Source organism: Callospermophilus lateralis, chromosome 16, assembly GCF_048772815.1.
Source record: "Callospermophilus lateralis isolate mCalLat2 chromosome 16, mCalLat2.hap1, whole genome shotgun sequence".
In the NCBI taxonomy this organism is placed as follows: domain Eukaryota; kingdom Metazoa; phylum Chordata; class Mammalia; order Rodentia; family Sciuridae; genus Callospermophilus; species Callospermophilus lateralis.
The window spans coordinates 15327087-15349602 of record NC_135320.1 but is presented as its reverse complement, the minus strand read 5'-3'; the positions used below and the strand labels follow the sequence as shown (position 1 = coordinate 15349602).

The 22516-nt window shown below is 34.6% G+C and overlaps 1 protein-coding gene across 1 annotated transcript in view; it reads left to right on the top strand.

The window, feature by feature from the left end:
- The window catches only part of Pxdnl (peroxidasin like), a 431430-nt gene that overhangs the window by 389384 nt on the left and 19530 nt on the right, over nt 1–22516 (top strand). Inside the window, exons 18-20 of the mRNA XM_076836074.1 lie at nt 556–690; nt 2774–2982; nt 21538–21652. Of these exons, the coding sequence (XP_076692189.1) occupies nt 556–690; nt 2774–2982; nt 21538–21652 (459 nt within the window). The remainder of the gene's footprint in view (nt 1–555; nt 691–2773; nt 2983–21537; nt 21653–22516) is intronic.

Genomic DNA, 22516 nt, shown 5'->3' with positions numbered 1-22516 from the left:
TATAATAATATAATTATATTTATAAATATTATATACTATTATACATTCAATATAACATATTATAATAACTATAGTAAGGATAACATTGTAATGTATTTATTATTATAGTAAATATGATAATTATGATCCACAAAATATTTTTCACTCTGAGTTTTTGACATATCTATTATATACACTAAGATGGAAATTTTTCATAGTTCAGTGTTTTTATTTTCTACTGCCTCTGAAAGAATTAGTTGTATATATTGACATATATGGATATACATACAACTATGTAAAATATATTTACATTTCATTGTTTCATGAGATAATTTTGAAGAATGACACAATGAGTGATTTTTGGTGTTAAATTCTGTTGGTTAGATCACAGCTCTGCTTCCTGTCGGTTGGGTGATTCCTGCATGCCTTTTTTCACCTTAAGTGTTTTTTATCTGTAAAGTGATAATAATAATGATATTTCCCTTTCCATTTTGTGTAACTGAACTAAAAATAAGGTTTAATAGTCATTCATGTAAGGACTACTTCCAAGTGTGCTATCTGCCTTTCTTGTTCCAGGTTGTACAGCACCCCAGGTGACATTGATTTATGGCCCGCCCTGATGGTTGAAGACCTGATTCCTGGTACGAGAGTGGGACCGACACTTATGTGCCTCTTTGTTACCCAGTTTCAGCGGCTAAGAGATGGAGATAGGTGAAGGATTATCTGTTATACTTACCAAAGATAACAAAAATTGTTTTCTTGCTCCCAAATATATGTGTAAAATAATATTATTGTGTGATTCCATATTTTCTATGATTTCAAATTTATTAAATAATAATAAGTAAAAGGTAGGTATGGTCTCAAAACTTTTCTGACCACCGATAATATCAGATGACATTCCTTTTGTACATCTTTGTAAGAAGAAAAGAAATAGAATGTCTTGGAAGGGCACAGAAGTCAGTGGTTGAGAGGATGCATGTTAGAAGTACTATTGAGCAATACTCCTTATAACTGTTTAACTTTGGGCAACACCTGACTCTGTTCCAGGTTCCTCATCTGGAAAGTGTGTGTGACTATAGTGCCTGTTCTGCAGTACCCCCGCATCCTTAAATGATATTGAGAGGGCAGAGGTTGATAGCAGTTCTGAACCTCCTCCTTCTAGTCTCATGGAAGGAGAATTATTGGCCAGCCTCTTTGTAAAATCATACAAAGATGGCATTGAGTGAAGAGATAACTGGAGACTCTTCTCTAAAATTTCCTGATTTCTCTAAAGTATTTATAGAAAATAAATTGAATTTATGAGATTTTGGAAGAAAGCTGACTGGAGAATGTAAGTTAGTCATGCAATTTCTGTTATCATTGTAAGACTCAATATAAAAGCTAAGAAATCCAAACCTACTAAGCAGCTCCCCTGAATGCTCTTCTGGCACTTGGCACCAAATATGTTTCAAGACATGGTATCTTCTGATTCATTAAGATAGTTTAATAGTAAGATTTAGGATTTTTGTGAATTGGTTTAATAATTCAACTTTTTGTATTATTACGGAAATGATGTATATAAAGCTTGAAACATAGCCTAGACTTTAATTAAATTTACCCTAAAAATTATTCCTAACATTTTTCTTCCAATTTTTTTCCACTTAAGGGTGATATCACAAAAAAAGTAGCAAAAGATTTAATTCCCTTAATTATACATTGGCAAATATTAATAATATATTTTATTGAATTAGTTTTGTAAATTATTTTTAATGCTCTGGATTTCTTGCCTTATGTAGTTGGCATAAGATATTCAGTTGGCATTAATTTTAAAACATACATTGGCATTCATTTAAAAACATACATAAACACTGGAAAAGTTTGGGAAACTTCCAATATTTGGGGTAAGTTGTCTTCCCTAAGTGTATTAGTTTGCTGGATTTGCTGTAACAAAGTACAACACAGTAGGTACCTTAAATAATATAATTTGATTTTTCCCACAAGTCTGAAATTTAAAACTCAGATCAAGGATTGGCAGCGTTGGTTCTTACGAGGGCCTTTCATCCCAGGTTGCAAATACCTGTCTCTCTGTATTTTTATATCTCTCCACACTGGGTTAGGACCCACCTATATAAACTAGTTTTACTTCAGTTCCTTCTTTAAAGAGGTCTTGTCTCCAAATATTGTCATCTTTCAAAATACCTGGGCTTAGTACTTCAACATGAATTTTGATGGATACTCAAGTGAGTGGGCAGTGTCTTTTCACCTACTGTCTTAATTTACTGTTGTACACCAGTATGAAAAAAGCACACGTGACATTAATATTTAAACATTTATTGAATGAACAAATACAAGACTCACTTTATCAGTTCACTTTTAAATTACATCCTTTCGTTTAAAATTGGATCCATTTATTCTGATTAGTTGGTAAATAGAACCAAAGGGTATATGTGGAATTTAAAAACTTATATTTACTTTTTAGGCAAACACATTCATCTTAAGTTTCTTGGAAAATTTCTAAGGCCAGTTCATAAAGTTTAAATTAAAAAAAATGTTTTTTTTCCTTAAATAAGAATTCTATAAGACTTTGAATCACCTTATAAAACTTGAGTTTGAGAGTGATAATTCAGAAGAATAGGGTTGATCAGCTTTATAAATATTTGAAAGAATTAAAAGTATACTTAGTTGGAGCATAAACACGATCTTAGATCTGCTTTGTATTTTTTCTTTTCTTTTTTTGTGGAGCAAAGTCTCACTGTGGATGTTGGACATGTACCTGAGTGACCCATGAAATTGTGGCTTTTCTGTTAACTACCAGGTTCTGGTATGAAAACCCTGGAGTTTTTACCCCTGCACAACTCACTCAGCTGAAACAGGTGTCATTGGGCCGTGTGCTTTGCGACAATGGTGACAACATTCAGCAGGTTCAGCCGGATGTGTTTGTGAAGGCGGAATACCCACAGGGCTACCTGAGTTGCGGTGAGATCCCAAAGATGGATTTGCGAATGTGGCAAGACTGTTGGGAAGGTCAGTAATGACATGTGCACATATAATGCTTTCAGAGCCAAAGAGACTCCCTGTGTTGTCTCACGTCTCTTCTATTGATCTTCCTCTCACTCCTTTATTCATTTATTTTTGACTGGTACATTTATATATGTGCACAACAAGCTATTGCTTATTTCATTCTCTATTTCTACCCCTTTACCTTCTTTCCTCCCTCCTCCTTCGTCTTTTCCTTCTACTCTACTGATTTATCTCCTTTCCAATCTCATTTCCTGCCACCTTCTCTCCCTTATTTTGCTATAGCTTCTAATATGAGAGAAAACATTGGGCTCTTGATTTTCTGAATCTAGCTTATTTTACTTAGCATGATTTTTTCTCCATTTACCAGCAAATGCTTTTATTTTATTCTTCTTTATGGCTGAGTAAAACTCCATTGTGCATATATACCACAATTTGTTGATCTATTCATTTGCCGGTGGATATCTGGGTTTGTTCCATAATTTGACCATTATGAATTGTTAGCCTGCTAATTGTGGTGGCTATATTGCTATAGTATGTTCATTTTTGTTCTTTTAGATAAATACTGAGTAGAATCCTGGGTCCATATGGTCATTCCATTTCTAGTTTTTTGAGGAATCTACATATTACTTTCTATAGTGGTTGTAATGAATTTGCAGTCCCACCAATAATGTCTGAATATAACCTTTCCCCCACATCCTATCCAGCATTTATTATTGTTTGTATTCTTGATCATTACCATTCTAATTGGGTAGAGATGAAATCTTAATGTAGTTTTGATTTGCATACCCCTGATTGCTAGAGATATTGAACACTTAAAAAATATATTTGTTAGCCATTTGCATTTCCTCTTTTGAGAAGTTTGTATTTGACCTAGTTGAAGTTTCATTGACCTATTTGTTAATTGGATTATTTATTTTGGGGCATAGAGTTTTTGAATTTTTTATATATTCTGGATTTTAATCCTCTGCCAGAGGAGTGGCTGGAAAGACATTTCCCTCCCCCCCCCATTCTGTAGGATCTCTCTTCACCATTTCCTTTCACGTGCAGAAGCTTTTTAGTTTGATAATATTTCACTTATTGGTTCTTGGTTTTATTTTTTGAGATTCAGGGGTTTTGCTGAGGAAGTCATTGCTTGAAACCATATGATGGAGTGCTGACCCTATATTTTCCTCTAATAGTTGCAAGCTTTCTGGTCTAATTCCTGAGTCTTTGATCCATTTGATTTGATTTTTGTGCAGGGTGAGAGATAAGGATTTAATTTCATATCTAATTTCTTTCTTCTAAATATGGATATCCTTGATAATTGCCATTCTGACTAGAGTGAGATGGGATCTTTGCATTTCTCTAACTGCTAGAGATGTTGAAAATTTGTTCATATATTTGTTGACCAATTGTTTCTCTTCTTTTGTGAAGTGCTTGTTCAATTCCTTAAGTGCTTGTTCAATTCCTTTGCCCATTTATTAACTGGGTACTTTTTGTTTTTGTTTTTGTTATTTGGTGTTAAGTTTTTTGAGTTCTTTATATATCCTGGAGATTAATGCTCTGAGGTGCAGATGCCAAAGATTTTCTCTTCCAGTCAGAAATGCAATAATCAAGAATACAAGTAACAATAAACGATGGTGAGGCTGTGGGAAAAATGTACACTCGTACATTGCTGGTGGGTCTGCAAATGGTGCAACTAGTCTGGAAACTAGTCTGGAGACTCCATAGAAAACTTGGAATGGAATCTCCATTTGAGCCAGTTATCCTACTCCTTGGTTTAGACCTAAAGAACTTAAAATCATACTACAGTGACGCAGCCATATCAATGTTTATAGAAGCTCAATTCAAAAAAGCTATAAACTATGGAACCCAATCTAGGTGACCTTCAGCAGATGAATGGATAAAAACTGTGGTATATATACATAATGAAAATATTACTCAGCCATAAAGAGAAATGAAATTATGGCATTTGCTGGTTAATTGATGGAACTGGAGAATATCATGCTACGTAAATAAGCCAATCTCTACCCCCAAATGCCAAATGTTCTCTCTGATATGCTGATGCTAACACATCACAATAAGTGGTGGTGGGGGGGCGCGTAAGAAGTACTTTGGATTAGACAAAGGGGAATGAAAGGAAAAGGGGGTATGAGAATAAGAAAGATAACAGAATGAATCAGACATTATGTTCCTATGTGCATATATGAATACATAGCCAATGTAATTCCACGTCATGTACAACCAGAAGAATGGGAAGTTATATTCCATATATGTATAATATCTCAATGTACATTCTACTATCATGTGTAACTAATAAGAACAAGTTTTAAAAATTTTTGAATGATAAAAAAATAAAATAAATGTGGATATCCAGTGTTCTGCATTTTTGACACCTTTACCAAAAATCATATGGCTGTAAGTATTTGAGCTTGTCTTGAAGTCTTCTCTTCTATTTTATTGGTCTTCATGTATATTTTGATGTCATAGCATGCTGTTTTTGTTACTATAGCTATCTAGAATAATTTGAGATTGGGTTTATGATGCTTCCTGCATCACTTTTTAAAATTGTCTTGGCTATTCTAGTTTTCTTATTTTTTCAGATGAATTTGAGGACTGATTTTTCTAGTTCCATGAAGAATGTCATTGTTATTTTAATGGGGATTGCATTGAATCTGTATATTGCTTTTGGTAGGATGGTCATTTTGATTATATTAGTTCTGCTTATCCAAGAACTTGCGAGGTCTTTCTATTTTCTGAGATCTTCTTCAATTTCTTTCTTGAGTATTCTATAGCTTTCATTGTTTGGTTCTTTCAATTTCTTGATTAAATTAATTACCAGATATTTTATTTTATTTTTTCAATATTTTATTTTATTTTTATTGTGAAGAGGACAGTTTTTTTCTGATTTCTTTCTCAGCCAAATTGTTGTTGAAGTATAGAAAAGCTATTATGTACTTATGTATGTGGGGCATGTATAATAAATATTTTCACTCTAAATTATGTTGTATAACGTTTTTTTTGATAGACAATATATAGTATACATTCTACCTGTTTTTCTTTTTCTAAGGCCTTGAAATGGACCATAAGTTTATTTATTTGGGATCTATCTATATTTTTAATGTATGCATTCAATGCAATAAATTTTCATCTTAGTATTACTTGCATATTGTCCCAGAGATATTTGTATGTTATATCTTTGCTTTCATTTGTTTATAAGAATTTCTTGGTTTTTTTTTCTCTCATTTCTACTTTGGTCCATTTTTAGTTTCAAGAGATTAGTGTTTAACCTCCATGTGTTTGTGTGGTTTCTATTATTTTTCTTTTTTTTAAGAGAGAGTGAGAGAGGAGAGAGAGAAAGAGAGAATTTTTAATATTTATTTTTTAGTTATCGGCGGATACAACATCTTTGTCTGTATGTGGTGCTGAGGATCGAACCCGGGCCGCACGCATGCCAGGCGAGCGCGCTACCGCTTGAGCCACATCCCCAGCCCTATTTTTCTTGCTGTTGATTTCTAGTTTCATTTCACTGTGATCTGTCACAATGCATGGATCATACCATTTTTTTTTTTTTTTTTGTATTTGCTTAGACTTACATTGTGACCTGGATTGTGGTCTATTTTGGAGAAGGTTAAATGAGGTGCTGAGAAGTTGGTACATTCAGCTGTTTTGGGGTAAAATATTCTGTAGATGTCTATTAGTTCCATTTGACTTATAATGATATTTAGGTTGGATATATCTTTATTGATTTTATGCTTTGTTGACCTGTCTTGATGATAAGGGTGTGTTGAAGTGTCCCAGTATTATTGTATTTTGGGGTTCATCTGGAATTTAATGTCAAGGAGTATTTTTTAATGTATTTGGGTACATTGACACTTGGGGCATTATTATTAGCTATCATTATTTCTTCTTGTTGAATTGTTTCCGATACCAGGTTGTAATGGCTCTCTTTGTCTCTTTGGACTAATTTTTGTTTGAAATCAGCTTTGTCAAATATGAGAATGGCTACCTTGGCCTGTTTTTATAGTTCATTTGTATGGAATACTTTTTCCAGCCTTTTACATTCAGTCCATGAATGCATTTACCTGAGATGAATCTTTTGCAAACAGCATATAGTTGAATCTTGTTTTTTGATAAATTTTTCTAATCTATGTCTTAATTGCAGAATTGAGACCACTTATATTCAGTGTTATTATGGATATATGCTTGTGGTTTGCTGCTATTTGATTTTTTGTCGTTGTTGTATTTAATCCTGCCTTGGTTCTCATTTAGATGATTGGTCATTGCTTGATTTTCATTTACTTGGGGGTTTTGGATTCTCTTATTGAGATATTCTGTGTGCAATTTATCTTTGAGTATTCTTTGTAGTGCCAGCTTATTTGTTTTATCTTTTAGTTTATCATTGTCATGGAAGGTTTTTAATTCCCCATCAAATATGAAAGAGAGCTTTTCTGGGTATAGCAATCTCAGTTGGCAATTGTTTTCTTTTAGAGTTTGAAAAATGTTATTCCATGCCTTCCTTGGTTTTATGGTCTGAGTACAGAAATCTGAAGTGAGTCTATTTGGTTTGCCTCTAAATGTGACTTGTTGTTTCTCTCTTGCAGTTTTTAATATTCTTCCTTATTTTGTATGTTGGGCATTTTGATTATGTTGTGCTTTGGAGAACTTCTCATCTGGTTAGATCTATATGAGGTCTTGTTCACCTGTATGTGGGTATGTAATTTTTTGTCCAATTAAAAAAAAAAAATTTAATGCTTGTTTCAGTTTTTTTTTTTTTTTTTTTAGTTTGGGGCTTTCTGGGAATTATTCATTTGTTTGTTTGTAAATTTTAGCTGGCTGTGGGGGGGGGGGATCCCTTTCTCCCATCTAGTCTGTTGGTGGTTGCCTCAGTCACAGGCAATAGCTGCTTTTCACTTAGGTAGTGCAGAGGGGTGAGCTGCTCCAATGCTCAGATTACTGTCCCCTGAGGAGCTCTAAGGCCAAGGTGCCCTGATCAGAAAGTAGGTTGAGGTCTTCTTACCCTGGGGAAACTCTGAGAGGGACTCTTCTTTCCCATGAGGAGCTCTGGAGGTGGGATGTGGGCAGTTCTCAAGTAAGAAGCTTAGGGACAGGTGCAGTTGCAGGCCTTCAGGGGACATGGAGCATTTAGGCTGCTTTCTCCACCTGTGCTTGGTAGTGTGGCTGTCATACCCTTTTCCTGGGGAGTCCAATGGCTGGTTTCACTGTCCATGAGTGCTTTCTGGCGGGGTGGGTAAGTCCTCTGAGTCCATTACAGTCAGCCTCTGTAATCCACAGGTTTCTCCAAGTCAATTTTTCTTCTCCTTCTCCTCCTCCCTCCCCTTCTTTCTTCCCACTTCTCCCTTCTTCTTCTTCTTTTAAAGTAAGCTGTTTATCCGTGGATGGCACCTTCTCCTTTGCATGTCTGTGCTTCTCCTCCCTAAGCCATTCTTTTTATGAAACTTAATCATCTACAGATTTTAATATTGACAAGAGTCATGGGATCAGTCCCTCAAGGATTCAGAAGAAGGAGTACTCTGTAGGTGGAAGATGGTATAAGTCTAGAAAACTACATGTTTTTTTTTTTTGTGTGTGTCACTTAGCTATAATGCTATGGGTTTGTGTGGGTAATGAAATTGTGGACAAACTTGGGGTGATAAAAGTTGGACTTATTATTTCCTGTGGCATTCATCCCATTCTTTGAAAAAACCTTTATTTTTCTACTCTTCTACCCATAATTTAAAGTTTTCTCTTTACTGAAACTGGAAATGATTCTAAAATGGGATGCCTTTTTTTTTAATGCCCTAAAATGTTGCATGTTACCATATATTTAGGCTTGTTTCATACCTTGTACACATTTTCCCAAGTCATTCTGTTCAAAAATAATTAAATCCTTTATTTGTTGCTCAGTGTTTAATGAATGCCTTAACATATGTCAAAATGTATGCAGCCATACTTTACATATATACCTCAGTATTTACAGTTCCATTGTCTGCTTTTTATAGAATTCCAAAAGCAGATTTGCTGAGTTAAGGGATATATGTTTTTAAATTAAGAAATGTCAGATTTATTTCTGAAAAGGCAAACTTTACAGTTCCATGAACAATTATGTGAGTACCCATCTATTCCTTCACTTCTTCACCGGTAATTGATATTACAGCTTTGTTTTTAATAGTCTAGTGAGTGAAATATCCTCAAGTAATGTTATCAAATTCACCACTGTGTAAAATACTATAATAGATATTTTTTATGCTCAAAAATACTTTCTTTCTGAAAAGTTAGGGCCATGATACTTGTACAGGATTTATGGACGGTGGTGGTCTTTCTCACAGTTTGCACATGTTCCTTTTCTCATATCTAGATTGTTACACTGAAGTTAGAAGACTGGATGCCAGCCTGGTGCCAATCTGGGTCATCCTCCTTTTATACTTTTCAATTTAATTTCTTAGTTCCAACAGTGTTTTGGTTTTGGATATTGAGTATTACCTGGAAAGCTCATGTATTCAGCAATCAGCAATTTTTAGAGATGGAATTGTTAGATTATGAGAGATGTGACATCATCAGTAGCCAAATTCATTTGATGGGTTAACAATCTGAATGCATTACTGGGGAGTAACTGTAGGCAGATGGGGCATGGCTGGAGGATGTAGGTTACTTAGGGGATGGGATATGGTCCCTGGCTCCTCTCTCTCTGCTCCTCAGCTGCCATGAGCTGAGCAACGTTCCTCTACCATGTCCTTCCTCCATGATATTCTGCCTCACCTTAGGCCCAAATCAAAGGACTCAGCTGACCATGGACTGAGATCTCTGAAACCACAGCCCAAAATAAACTTTCCTTCTCTGTGTTGTTCTTTTCAGATATTTTGGTCACAGCCATGGAAAGCTGAATAACACAAACATCATCTATCTGTTCAAGCTTTAGGAAGTCTTTCTCTGCACATCTGCAATGCCTTACTTTATTATTTCAGTGAAATGTTTTTCTGTCTCCTCTGTCCCATGGGGCATACCTCATTGTCCTCTCTCTGGCTATTCTGGATCCTTTAATGAGTAGCTGCTCTTCCTCTCTTGGATCACAGGAATTTGCATCAGGCTGTGGAGTGGGTTACCTCCATGGCAGAAATGTAATAGAAGATTGAGAGGCTCACCTGGTTAAGTGAGGATAAGAAGGCATCCCGCCTGTTCAGTCCTTTCTTGGTAGACACTAAGAAAGGATAGACTCTTTCAGAACAACTTCAGAAACATGAAAATCAAGTCCTTGAAGAGAGGCTAGTTATCTTGAGTCCTCAGCTCCTGTTGACATGGCTCCTCAGGGGGGGCTATGGCCTTAACAGGAGGATTTTCTGCTTGTTTTTCCTCAGGGCCTCAGTGATTCTATCTTTCCCCACAGACTGTGGCTGCCATGTTTCTGTGCAGCTTTCCAGGCTAGAAGGCTAGGCACTGGAGCTGAGATCAGAGAGGGAGGCCCATCTTCAAGTGCTCATCTTTGGGGTGCTGTATTCCCCCAAATACTGGTGAGCTCCAGATCTGGTTGCTTCTGTGTTGAGGATCTCTTTGCGGAGACCAGGCTGAAACCTTTCTTCTTGCCTTTTACTGAGCTGCAATATGATCAAGGTCTACGCTCTTTGGGAGAAATAGAGTACTCGAGCTCTCTTGTATGACAGCAGTAACCAGCTTGTCTGGTTGTTGAAGGTCATGGAAGTTCCTGTTTCATCATTTCATGCACATGGTTCTGTGGGCTAAAAATGTACTGAGGCAAGCTGCGAGAAAACCAGTTTTGATCTGAAGCTAAGGGAGGAACTGGAATTCAGTAATGAAACACTGGTTTCTTTGAAGATGGAAAGAGGTTTTATATAAATCCACAGGAGTTTCCATAAGGGAAAAGCAAAACTGGTATTAACTGTGTACTGCCATCTGTCCCTGCTCTATATTCTAGTCTAGGAAGAAAGAAGAAGTAAATCCCATGAACTTTCAGCCATGCTTTCTAGGAGTCTGTTTCATACCGTGTTCAAAGACAAGTTATCAGGATTTTTAATCTTCATTAAAATCAAACTTAGGAGTTTCCATGGGGTCATTTTTCTCCTTGTGAAGAAACATGAAATGATTCTCAATTCTCCTTTGATATGACATTGTATTTACCCCCTAAAGAGGGTTCTTTTTCCGGTGACACTTCATTTGCACTAAATAGACATTATTCTGACTCTTCATATTTTTTATGGTACATGATTTAAACTTTCTCTACTAATAAGATTTTTCATATTCATTGTTTTCTTGGAATCAATATCTTTATTAAAGTGTGATATCCAGAAGGTAGCTTAGCTAGCAAGGAGCATTATAGAAGTAGAACTAAGTTGTAAAGTCTGATATATTCCCTTCCTATACAAAGATAAACCCACAGGCCCTCTGTTAAAAAAAAAAAAAAAAAGAAACATGCAGTTAGTCTCCAAAAATTCTTTAAAATCTCCCAACCCTAGGTATTCTATTTGTTCCATTCCGCTAATGAAAACATTATTTGTGATTTGTGGGTTTACTTCTCTGCCCATAGAATTTTGACACACAGATTTAAACTATTTAATTTCATCTGTCTCTGATTCTATGAATATGAACAAATTGCATCTAAATGTAAATGAACAAGTGCAAATGCATCTAATAGCAAATCAGATCTTTTCTACTAGGATACCTTCAAAGACCATTTCTAGGTATTATAATTCTGTATAATTTCATTGTATTCAGACCACACAGAAGCACACTGGAAAAACCATCCTTGAAATCTGGTAATTTGTAACAGGCACTACTATCAGTGGTGCAAGAAAATGTGGAAAAATGGAAGAGGCAGGACTGGAGCTCTGTTATGCTAATTCCATACACAAACTTGCATGATAAATGGATGCCTGTGGTACAAGTTATGTAGGAGAAAACTGGAGAACTTATAATTTAGTCCTTTCATATAGCATTCTGGAAGGATGAATGCAAGTAGGGTAAAGAAACAACATTCTGATTCAAATCATGAGAGATTTTGGTCAAAGATGATTTAACCTGTTGTCCCTGAGGAAGTTTTTATTTTTCTGAGTTCATGAGGAAATGTTTTTCAATTGACAGTGTATCAATTGACAGTGTATTTGACATTGTTATGTCAAAGCAATTGACAAATTGTTATGAAGGGGCTGGGGTTGTGGCTCAGAGGTAGAGTGCTGGCCTAACATGGGTGAGGCACTGGGTTCAATCCTAGGCACCACATAAATATAAAATAAAGATATTGTATCCACCTATAACTAAAAAATAATAAAAAAATGTTATAAAGTATAGCTAAGCTGTCAGGCAGTTGGTGGATAAATACCAAATAAAGAAGTTGCATAATTTTAAGTTATTATTCTCTTAGCCAGCAAAAAAGTAATAATTCATTGTAATAGATATGTACTAGGAAAGAGCAAATGCCCAGTGAAAATATGAAAGCAAAACAAAACAAAACTGAGGAGTGAACGGAAAATCTGAACATCTCTTTTTCAAACTATTGATTGATTTGATTTGATTTTAAGGGAAACTTTGTGGAGCAAATGCTGACTGTGTAATTATCAAAAGACAACAGAAGTCACGACTGGAAGGACATATGATAAGAAATACAGTAAGGAAGCCAAGAATCATACTTTACCAACATGTAAAACAAAAAAAAAATCACATTTTCATTTTGAGATTTATATTTTATATCACTTAACACAGTTTACAAAATATAAAGCAGTCACATTAAATTTCTAGTTCTTTTCCTTTCTTAGTTTATTTACAGGGTTTTTTTTTTTTTTTAACTAGAGATGAGACTTGAGATCATTTGATCAAAAGACAAAACAGAATAAAACAAATCCAATTTTCCTTTTAAGATTTAGAAGAAAAAGTTGAAAAGATTTATGTGACTTTCCTTCCCTTAATTATTAGCAGAGGGATGCAGAAGGTGTAGCTCCGTGGTACAGGACTTTCCTATCATGACGAGTCCCTGTGATTGATCTCCACACACACACACAATTAGCAGAGCTAGAGATAGTACTCAGTTTCTCCAATTTCAAGTCTGCTCTTTTTTTTTTATCCCATCATATAATCTCACAACTAGCTTTCCTTTTCTTCTATTTTCTATAACTTCTTTGAAGTCTCTTTTACCTTTAGCAAATTTAGTAACTCTTCTTTTGCTGGATGACCTTCCTTTTAGAATCTTTGGATAACATATTACAAATGCAAGTATCTTGTCATTTTGACATTAATTATATCTCATTTTCAGTATCAGCTAATCAATAAATCGAGAGTCTGCATGATATGGCAGAGCCTTATGGATGCAATTACACCATATTCACAGGTCCTTTTTATTAATCAAATTACTTTAGCAAACTCTGTAAATGGCATACTTAGCTTGTGTCATAAATCAAATAAATAAAAACTTAGAGATAAAATTAACTCTGAGTATAGCATAAAACATTTCCTTGTATATCAAGCAGAAAATGATTTGCTCTTCATTTACTTTAGGAATGAAAACTTACATCTAATGCAGGTGGTGGGTTGCCTAAGACAAGGCAAGGGATCTGCTAACACACTCTGCCACTCAATTAAATAAAACTTCCTTCAAATAAAACAATTTCCCAAAGAGTCAACAGATGTATATTTTCTATTAGGATTTATGAGACCATCTGGTCTTGTAACTTCCAGCTGCATACTTTGCATTAAGTTTTGTCTTTAAAGCATCAAGTAATTTTAAATACAGTATATTTTATGTATAAATGTAAATATATTTAGGTTTACTCATGACTTTCTTTCGAATAAATTGTGCTTATGTTTGTAAACTAATGAAATTTAAATTTCTTCCATAAGAGACTAATTTTATTACCGTAATATTTCATGATACTATGGCTGATTCATGCTTAACTAATAAAATGCCTTCAAAGTGTTGCTAAAGAAGTAAGATTTCAGGAACTCCTGTAAAGCTCTAATGAACCAATTAACTTGCACCATGTTCTCAGGTTTGTCTTTGAAAGTTGTTGCTATTTTTAATAGGACACCATAAGGACATCTGTATTCTCCTTGGTTCTTCTAGCACATAACATAAAAAGCTTGTTGAAATCAAGGTGAGAACAAACATCACAGCAGGAGAAAGGGCACTAACTAGTTCTGAAAAATATGGAACAGAATGCATTCAAAAGTGAGATAGTTAATGAATCAAACTCTATTGATAATATCACCTTTACATAGAGTAGAAAGCATTCCTTTGAAAATATGGTTCTCATAAGTTCTGAGGATAAGTTATCATCCAAACACAGCATTTTGCATTTACTTACAATCAATCCCAGGAGAAAATTTTTTTCAGTACCAGAAGGAGGTAATTCATAAGCCAGGTTTTCTTATGGTGTTTAAGTTAGGAAATAGCTTCAAATATTAGAAATTTATTTTTCTGTCAGATATGTGCCTCTTCAATATACAAATTTAAAATTATCATTGTACTTAGAATTATTTATATTGTCTAAGCATCAACATGGATAAAGAAAGAAAGAAAATAGACACGAATTCATGAATTGATGAATAAATCTAGTAGTTTACAAAATAAAGGAAGAAGTAATAAACATATAAGTTATTATGTTGGTATATTATACAATACCTATCTAATTTCTACAACATAGTAAAATATATAATGATAGAGCCTCTTTACTTTTTAAATATTCCCCAGAATTAGTTACTAGTGATTTTTTAATGTGTCTTTCATTATGTTTATAATCACATATTTCTAAAAATTTAGCCATTATCTCTCACTGCCTATATGAGCTAGTTTCAATAACATGATCACAATCCTGAGGAGCCAGAAATAATTTATACAGAGACTAATAAGAGACATTAAAGAGACATTAAAATGAACCCAAAGATATACAGGTAGATACAAGCCTTAGTGGAAAGCAGCTGGAATTCTAGTGGCTGAATTTTTAAAAAATTAATATGTTCATTTTTTAATGTTTTTTAGTGCATTATAATTATATATAATAATGGGTTCATTCTGACATTCATAAATGCATATAGCAGTTTTCTCCATTTCAATTCCCAGAACTTCTTTTCCTCTCCTCCACCTTCCTCTGATCCCCATCCTCTACTCTATTGGTCTTTTTTCCTATTTATTTATTTAATTTTAATTCGTGTATTATAGTTATATATAAAATTGGAATTGTGATATATACATATGTATATATACACACACACACATATATATATCAAAAGCTGGAAATATATATATATATATATATATATATATATATATATATATATATATATATTTATTTCCTCTTTTGGGGGGTGGTTCAGTGGAGTGTAGTTATTTCTTTTATACTAAGTCCTTTGTTGTTGGTATCTCCTAGCCTCAGCACATAGGCTCAGTGTAATCCAAGTGTTAATTTCAATCACTAATGCCTGGTCTTTTGTTGTAGGACTGATGCAGTTATTCACTTTTGTAGAGCTGATGTCACATTGTGGGCTTTTCTGAGCCATCATTTTGCCATGGTTGTTACCTGACTTTATTGTAGAAGTATATGTCCAAAAATGGGACCTGATGTCCCCTCTAGTCATTCTTACTTGCAACATAGTCATTTGTTTCAGGTTTTTCTCTCCTTTATTCTATGTGTTAAATTATTGCTGATATTTGAGTAGGGTATGTTGTGTGTGGAGGAAGTTGTGTTGTCTTTGTGTGCCGAGTTGGGAGTGTAGTTCAACCATGGAGTTTCTACCTTGTGAACACACTCTTCCTAGGCTTTCTCAGATAAGCAGAAAACAAGAAAAAACAACAACAACAATTGTGATCAATATCCAGCATTAGAATCAATGTCTGGTGCCTACTATGGCATTGAAACCATTAATTACTACAGAAAGAGGAATGGTGGAGTCAGCATTTAACAACAGAAAAAGCAGTGAACTGAGGTGAGCTAGCTCTAGCACTGAAGTATGCAGCAGGTAGCTACACCCCAGTAAGAAGTTGCCACAATAATGTGAATGGTAGGGGCAGTGATTATATAAATTAAATTAGTCTTAAAGATAGTAAAATTTCAGTTCACTAAGAGGAAGGAAACTGGGGTGGGAAAGTGAAAGAAGGTTTAAAATATTAAAAAGTGAGCACATTATGTACTTCTGTGTAGCAGGAGAGAGGTAACAAGTGGTGCCTATAAAGAAGGAGGAGTAAAAAACAAATAAAATAATTTCAATGAATAATGAGAGAGATAGAATAAGCAAATTTGGTTATTGAAGGGGGAAGAGAGTTTATAAAAGAAAGAAAAACAAGAGCCAAAACAAACAAAATGTTCAACAAGAACAGATAAACGATAAATGTTGCTCCTCTAAAATCAAAAGCAAGTAAAATAATACACGATTGAGTAAATTTTAAAAAGTGAAAAAGCAAAAACCTGTGATAAAAATGATAAAAAAGAATAGGTACAATGCACATATGTATATTTCATTAGCCAATCAACACAGCTACACAACAACACACACACACACACTGTATTGTCACAGTGACACACATAAATACAACCCTTTACACTCACATTCAAAGGAAAAAGGAGAAAAGTAGAAAAACAAATCAATAAAAAATTAAAGAGTCTCTCCATTGATGTGATCGAAATGGTTCACAAGAATGGATTTTTGTTCAAAGCCAATACTATACTGTCCATTTTTTTGGTAGGCTATTTAACCCTTGCGAGGGCTGGAGGTTATTAGAATTTAAATATAAAAATTTTGAAGAGATATAGTTCAAACATTGAAAGTGCATTTGTGTTGTTTAAGCCAACTTCATTTGTGGCACATAGTTATCCTGAAGAATAAACAAAAAAATGAGATGGCAATGAGAGTATGAAGACACATCAGTGGTTTTCTGGGGGCGGGGGGACATCTTTTCCTGTCAAGATAATTTCGGGAAGTTTAGTGTTGATTCCAATTCAAGTGAATCATCATCTGAAGATAAGAAGTCTTAGTAGTCTTGGTTCCTTTTTCAGAACTAGGAATACTTTGCTGTAATGTACATATGCAATATAAAGTCACAGGTTTGAATAAACCTATTGTCAAACTCCTGCCATAACGAATTGTCATTTTTATGTATTTCTTTTAAATTATTCATTCTCTTTCTCTTCTTGCAAGCAAAAAAAAAAAAAAAAAAGTTGTTCTTATAATTTGGATCTTAAGTGTCACCCAAAGGTTCATGTATTAAAAGATTGCTTCCCAGTGTGGTACTACTATTGGAAGGTTATGGACACTTTAAGAGGTACCCTAGTGGGAGGTCTTCCAATCACTGAGGGATTGCCTTTGAAGGGGACTGTGGGATCCCAGCCCCTTCCGCTTTCTCTCTTTCACTTTCTGGCTGTGAGGTGAGTGGGTGTGCATATTTGCCATGGTGTGTTGCCTTTCTACTAATCCAGAGCTATGGGGTCAACCAATTAAGGACTGAAGCATCCAAAACTGTAAGCCAAAATTAACCTTTTCCCTTTATAAGTTGATTATTTCGGATGTTGTCACAGTGACAGAATGCTGCATAATCCCCCAAACGGGTACCTCATAGTGGGATCATTGCTGTGACTAGACCTCATGATGTGGAAAAGTCTTTGGAATTGGTGCCTTTGGAAATGGTGTTCAAGAGGAGTTTGGAAAAGTTTGGAGATGCAAGCTGAAAAAAGACGAGAATTCTCTAAGCTTAACAAGGGATTCCTTGTAAGGGACAGAAGACCCAAATGTGATAGTAATGCTGATAGGCAGTAAAGGTGATGCTGAAGAGGTTTCTGATGGAAATGAGGATTCTACTGGGAACTAGACTAGAAGTCGCCTTTGTTACACTGTGGCAAAAAAATTTAGATGTGTTTTGCCCATGCCTTAAGATTATGTGAAGGTGAGCTTAAAGGTGATGCTCTAGTTTATGTTGCAGGGGAAATTTCAAGGCAGTATAGCAAGCAGACAGGGGGATGTGTAGTACTGGCCTCTTTTATTTCAATTTATAGGGAGAATTGGGAGCCAAAAAAAGAGCATAGCAGAAATATTGGCAAAAATATTCATTGAGTGTGTACTTTATGCAAGAGCTATGCTAGATACAAAGGATAATTTGATAGGTAGGACTGAGCCTTCTTCTCAACATCTTCTTAGATGAAGGAGAGTAGTATGACAAAGTGTCACAAATTTCCATTTTATGTGCTCTCGGTAGTTCAGGAAAGACTTCCTGGAGGAGCTGGGCATGGTACCTGTTCTCCGATATGACCAAGTAAAGCTGGAGCTGGTCTAGTTGCTATGAATTGTGCCTTAGAGAGAAGGCAAGATTCTGCTGCATAAGTAAACCAGGGAAGCAACTTGCTTGATTTAATAAGGCCTAGCATAGCTCTAGGTCACCAATCACAGAGCAAAATCACATTCAGGGGCTGTGGAAGTCAAATAAGACTAAATGAGTAGCTAGATACAGGCACACATATATACACATGTACACACACACCATATTATGCTTCTTGAAAATGATCCATGTGGCTGTGTCTTCATCCACATCTCTTCTAGGTATATTGAAACACTCCATGTGTTATATATATGTTGATCAGAAATTTGACAACACTTTTGAGCCAACCTAACTTACCTTATGTCTTTTTACCTTCAAGCCTAGGCCTAACTATTCATTCATTCAATAACAAATAACGCCACCATTATTTCCCTAGTTGCACAAGCCAGGAATCTAAGAGTTCATCTTGTTAGCTCTGCTTTTCTTTCTGTGCTGTAAGGTAGTACCAGCAGATTGGATGTCTTAATTCCAACAGTCTGTATTAAAATCCTGTTCCTTATGTAAAAAAGTTGTAGAACTTTGGACAAGTGAATGCAATCTCTCTGTGCTTTGGTTTCCTCAAGTTAACAGTAGAGATAATGACATAGGTTATTGTACAGTGTCAAATAGAACATTCACACAAAGCCTAAGAACAGATCTAGAGCATACATATGTATGTACGCGCTCAGAGAGAGTATAGCACATACATATTTAAGACCTATATGCATAAGTATAAAACCAAAACATTTACCAAATTAATATGCTATTTAAATTCAAATGTTGTTCACCTAAGAACTAAAAACTATCAATCAAGGATTCTCTGCAATTTTTGTAGCAACTAGAGATAAATACCAAGGTAAATTTAAAAAAAAAGATGTTTGAAATATAACATCCTAGCTGTCACATTAAAGTAGAGCTGCACTTTTACTGCAGTCCCGTGGATTGGTTCTGATCATGTGTTTCTCTCTATACCTACAATGTTATATACACTAACTCTTTGCTCTTGGGTTTTATGCATATGACCTTGTACATATTCTGTTGGTGCTTTGAAATGAATACATTCTAAAATTGCATCTTTAAAAAATAAATGAGAGATAATAAATGATGACAGTTTATCTGCAGTGCACTTTATCTACATTTTTTCCCATTTGAGGACTTGAAGGGACAACATTTAGCTTATCTGGAAATGTTTTCCTGTACTGGGAGTATGCTTGTACATTGTTCAAAACCAGGAACCATACTTTATTTCCCCAAGAATACCTCATCTAATACCTTAATGTATATGTTCTCTGTAAATATTTATTGCTCAAACCCATTTCTCTTCAGAAATAAAAGCAAAGTTTCATTACATGATTGTAATGTACTTTCTTTAGTTGTATCATATAAAATATTTTACTTACTTTTTTGTCACACAAATCAGCAAACATTTGCAAATTTTTGACTATTAATAAAGTATTAGTTGAAGTAACAGAGTAAAAATCATGGGAAACATAAATGTATGGGTCCCTTGGTATAATTTTATATCCCTGGGTATAATTTTATCTAGAATATCTTGATTTTGTTGTTAGGAAAAATAGCAAGATAAACGTTTTCAATGGTACACTTTTGCCACAAGTTCTTCACCAGAGCTGCCCAGTCAGTGTTCATTTTAATTGCCACCATTCTGCCCCCTTATTGAATAATTGTTTTATAGATTCGTAAAACTCATTGCTTGTTCTCTTGCTCATTAAAGTGACTCAGCCTTTGAAATAACCCTATCTTTCTGTTAAAGTTGCATTTACAGGGCTGGGATTGTGGTTTAGTGGTAGAGCGCTTGCCTAGCACGGGTGGGACCTGGGTTCAATTCTCAGCATCACATAAAAATAAAGGCATGTGTTGTGTCCATTTACAAAAAAAAAAAAAAGATTCATTCTCTCTCTCTCTCTCTCTCTCTCTCTCTCTCCTTTAAAATTTTTTTTTAAAAAAGTTGCAATTACAGAAATCTTTCATTCAACGATGGCAACAGATAATGATGTGACAATTCACTGTTGCACCTTAGTTTTTCACCTTGCCTTGGTTTTCCTCCGGATGAATTGATTTTGGATTTTGCAAAGACAAAGGCTTATTCTACTGAAAACAGAGATACAACAAAACGTAGAAGTGAAAATAAAAAAGAAAACAACAACAGATGACCAATATGATAGTTATATCATTGCTACCATTTTTGAGTATTTTAATTCTGGTCTATTTTCAATGTCTTCATGACAATGATCCCATATTTTATTTCATATTTGTATGAAATTTTATTTTATTTTGCCTAGTTTTATAGTGTTTGCAGTTTATTGTGTTAACTCAAAATGCTATCCTAAATTTGCTGTCTATATTTACATAATAATCTATCATAAGGCATATTCTTCTTGAATTTAATTTATATATAGTAAGTGAAGATTTGTGTGATTCTTACTATTTAATTAGAAATAATTTGCTAATTACCCAGTGCAAAAGGCAGTAATCTCTTCTTACCTTCCAATTTATACTGCCTAATATAACATTTTAAATTTGATTACATATTTGGGGGTCTGTTTTTCCCACCAGTTTAAGGCTTTTAAAAAAGTTTTATATAAAATCATTTTACTCTCTGTGAAAACAGATTCCTACAACATTCTTCTTTTTCAAAATACCTTAGTTTCCATTCCATCTGTTTTCAGATGAAACTCTTGTGAGCATTTTTTTTTAAATTCACATTTATTTGCAAAATGTTTTTCATATCATGCTTATGTTTTTTATTGTGGTAAAAACATATGACAAAATTTACCATCTTACCATTTTGAAGTGTCTACACAGCAATCTTTACTATATGTTCATTAGTGCAATAGAGAGCATTTACAATGCATATCTCAGTTGGTCATAGATGTGCATGAAACAATTTGAGGAACCTCAAAATTTAAACCATCCCACCTACAGTGCTTCTGCTCTTTTCCTCATTATGACAAGTCCTTAAAACGTACTATGTAATCAATGCCCTTGCTACCATTCTGCATCACTTACTCTGTGGCTCCTCTATAGTGTTTGCAGATGCCCTTGTATCCTACCTGTTGCTGTGAAAACAGATTCAAACACTTGCAAACCCAGCTGTTGTGACTGTGGGCCCTCAGCAAAGTTGCATTGACCAGAGGAAAATCTTTCTCGCTGTTGCTCTTGCTCTTGTTCCTTGCTCTTATTTGTGCATGCACACTTTGGCCATTAAAGAAGTAATCTAGATGAGCATCAGACTCCCCATCTCACAAATGCTATTGTGGATACTTATTTCCCCACAGAATGCAGAAGTAGAGGGCAACCTAGAGCATTCACACCAGAATCTCGAAAGAAACGCTCTGCTCAACGCAGCTACTCTGGCAAGAAAAAGGTGGACCTAAGTGATCCGCTTAATAGGTATGTATAGAAATATCTCATTTTTATAGACTACTTATTATAGGCTTCCATTCTGCAACTTAATTTTTTTATAGATACTACAGTTGGCTCATTTACATGTAAGACAAACTATATGAAAAGGCACAAACACAGATGAATTCCATATGTTTGAATTCCATTTCTTCTGGAGCAGTATATCCAGGAAATTTATCTCAGTAAAGTGAAGAAAACTTCATGGTATTGATATTATTTTTGACTCTTTATATAACATCATAAGTGTTGATAATTTTCAAATTTATTTTGAAAATATGAAACAGCAAATCATAAGAAAGTTGATACTATTTATTGTTCAGTTGATTTTTGTTCATGAACAGAGTATTGCAAGGAAGGCTTAATTCAGGCCAAGGTAAAATATTTTTTTTAATTCTTAAAAAATTGGGAAATAATCTTATTCTTTTAAAATCTCTTAGGACTTCTTTCATGAAATTTATATACTGAGTTAATATGTAGTTATTCCTTTACAGAGTTTCTCTTCCTTATGTACTTGAATACTTCGGAAAATAGAAAGTACATTGTACAATGATATGCCTAGTAGTTCTTTTTCGCCAAGTAAACTCTCAATATGTGCTGGTGTAATTAAATAAAAAGAAACATTGCAATTCACAACTCCATGGACAAGGCAGTTTTTTTCAAGCAACTCTGGGTAGTGTCTGTTTTTCGTGGCTGGCTGCTAGGTGGGATTTTATTCAGTTAAATTTAAAATGCACTGTTAGGTTCCATTTTCTCTACTGTATGAATTTGTGAAGTATGCAGAAATGAGAAACATACAGAGTCTGTATTTTTGGGTTTAATATCTAGGAAGAGAGATAGTGTGTGATATGGAGG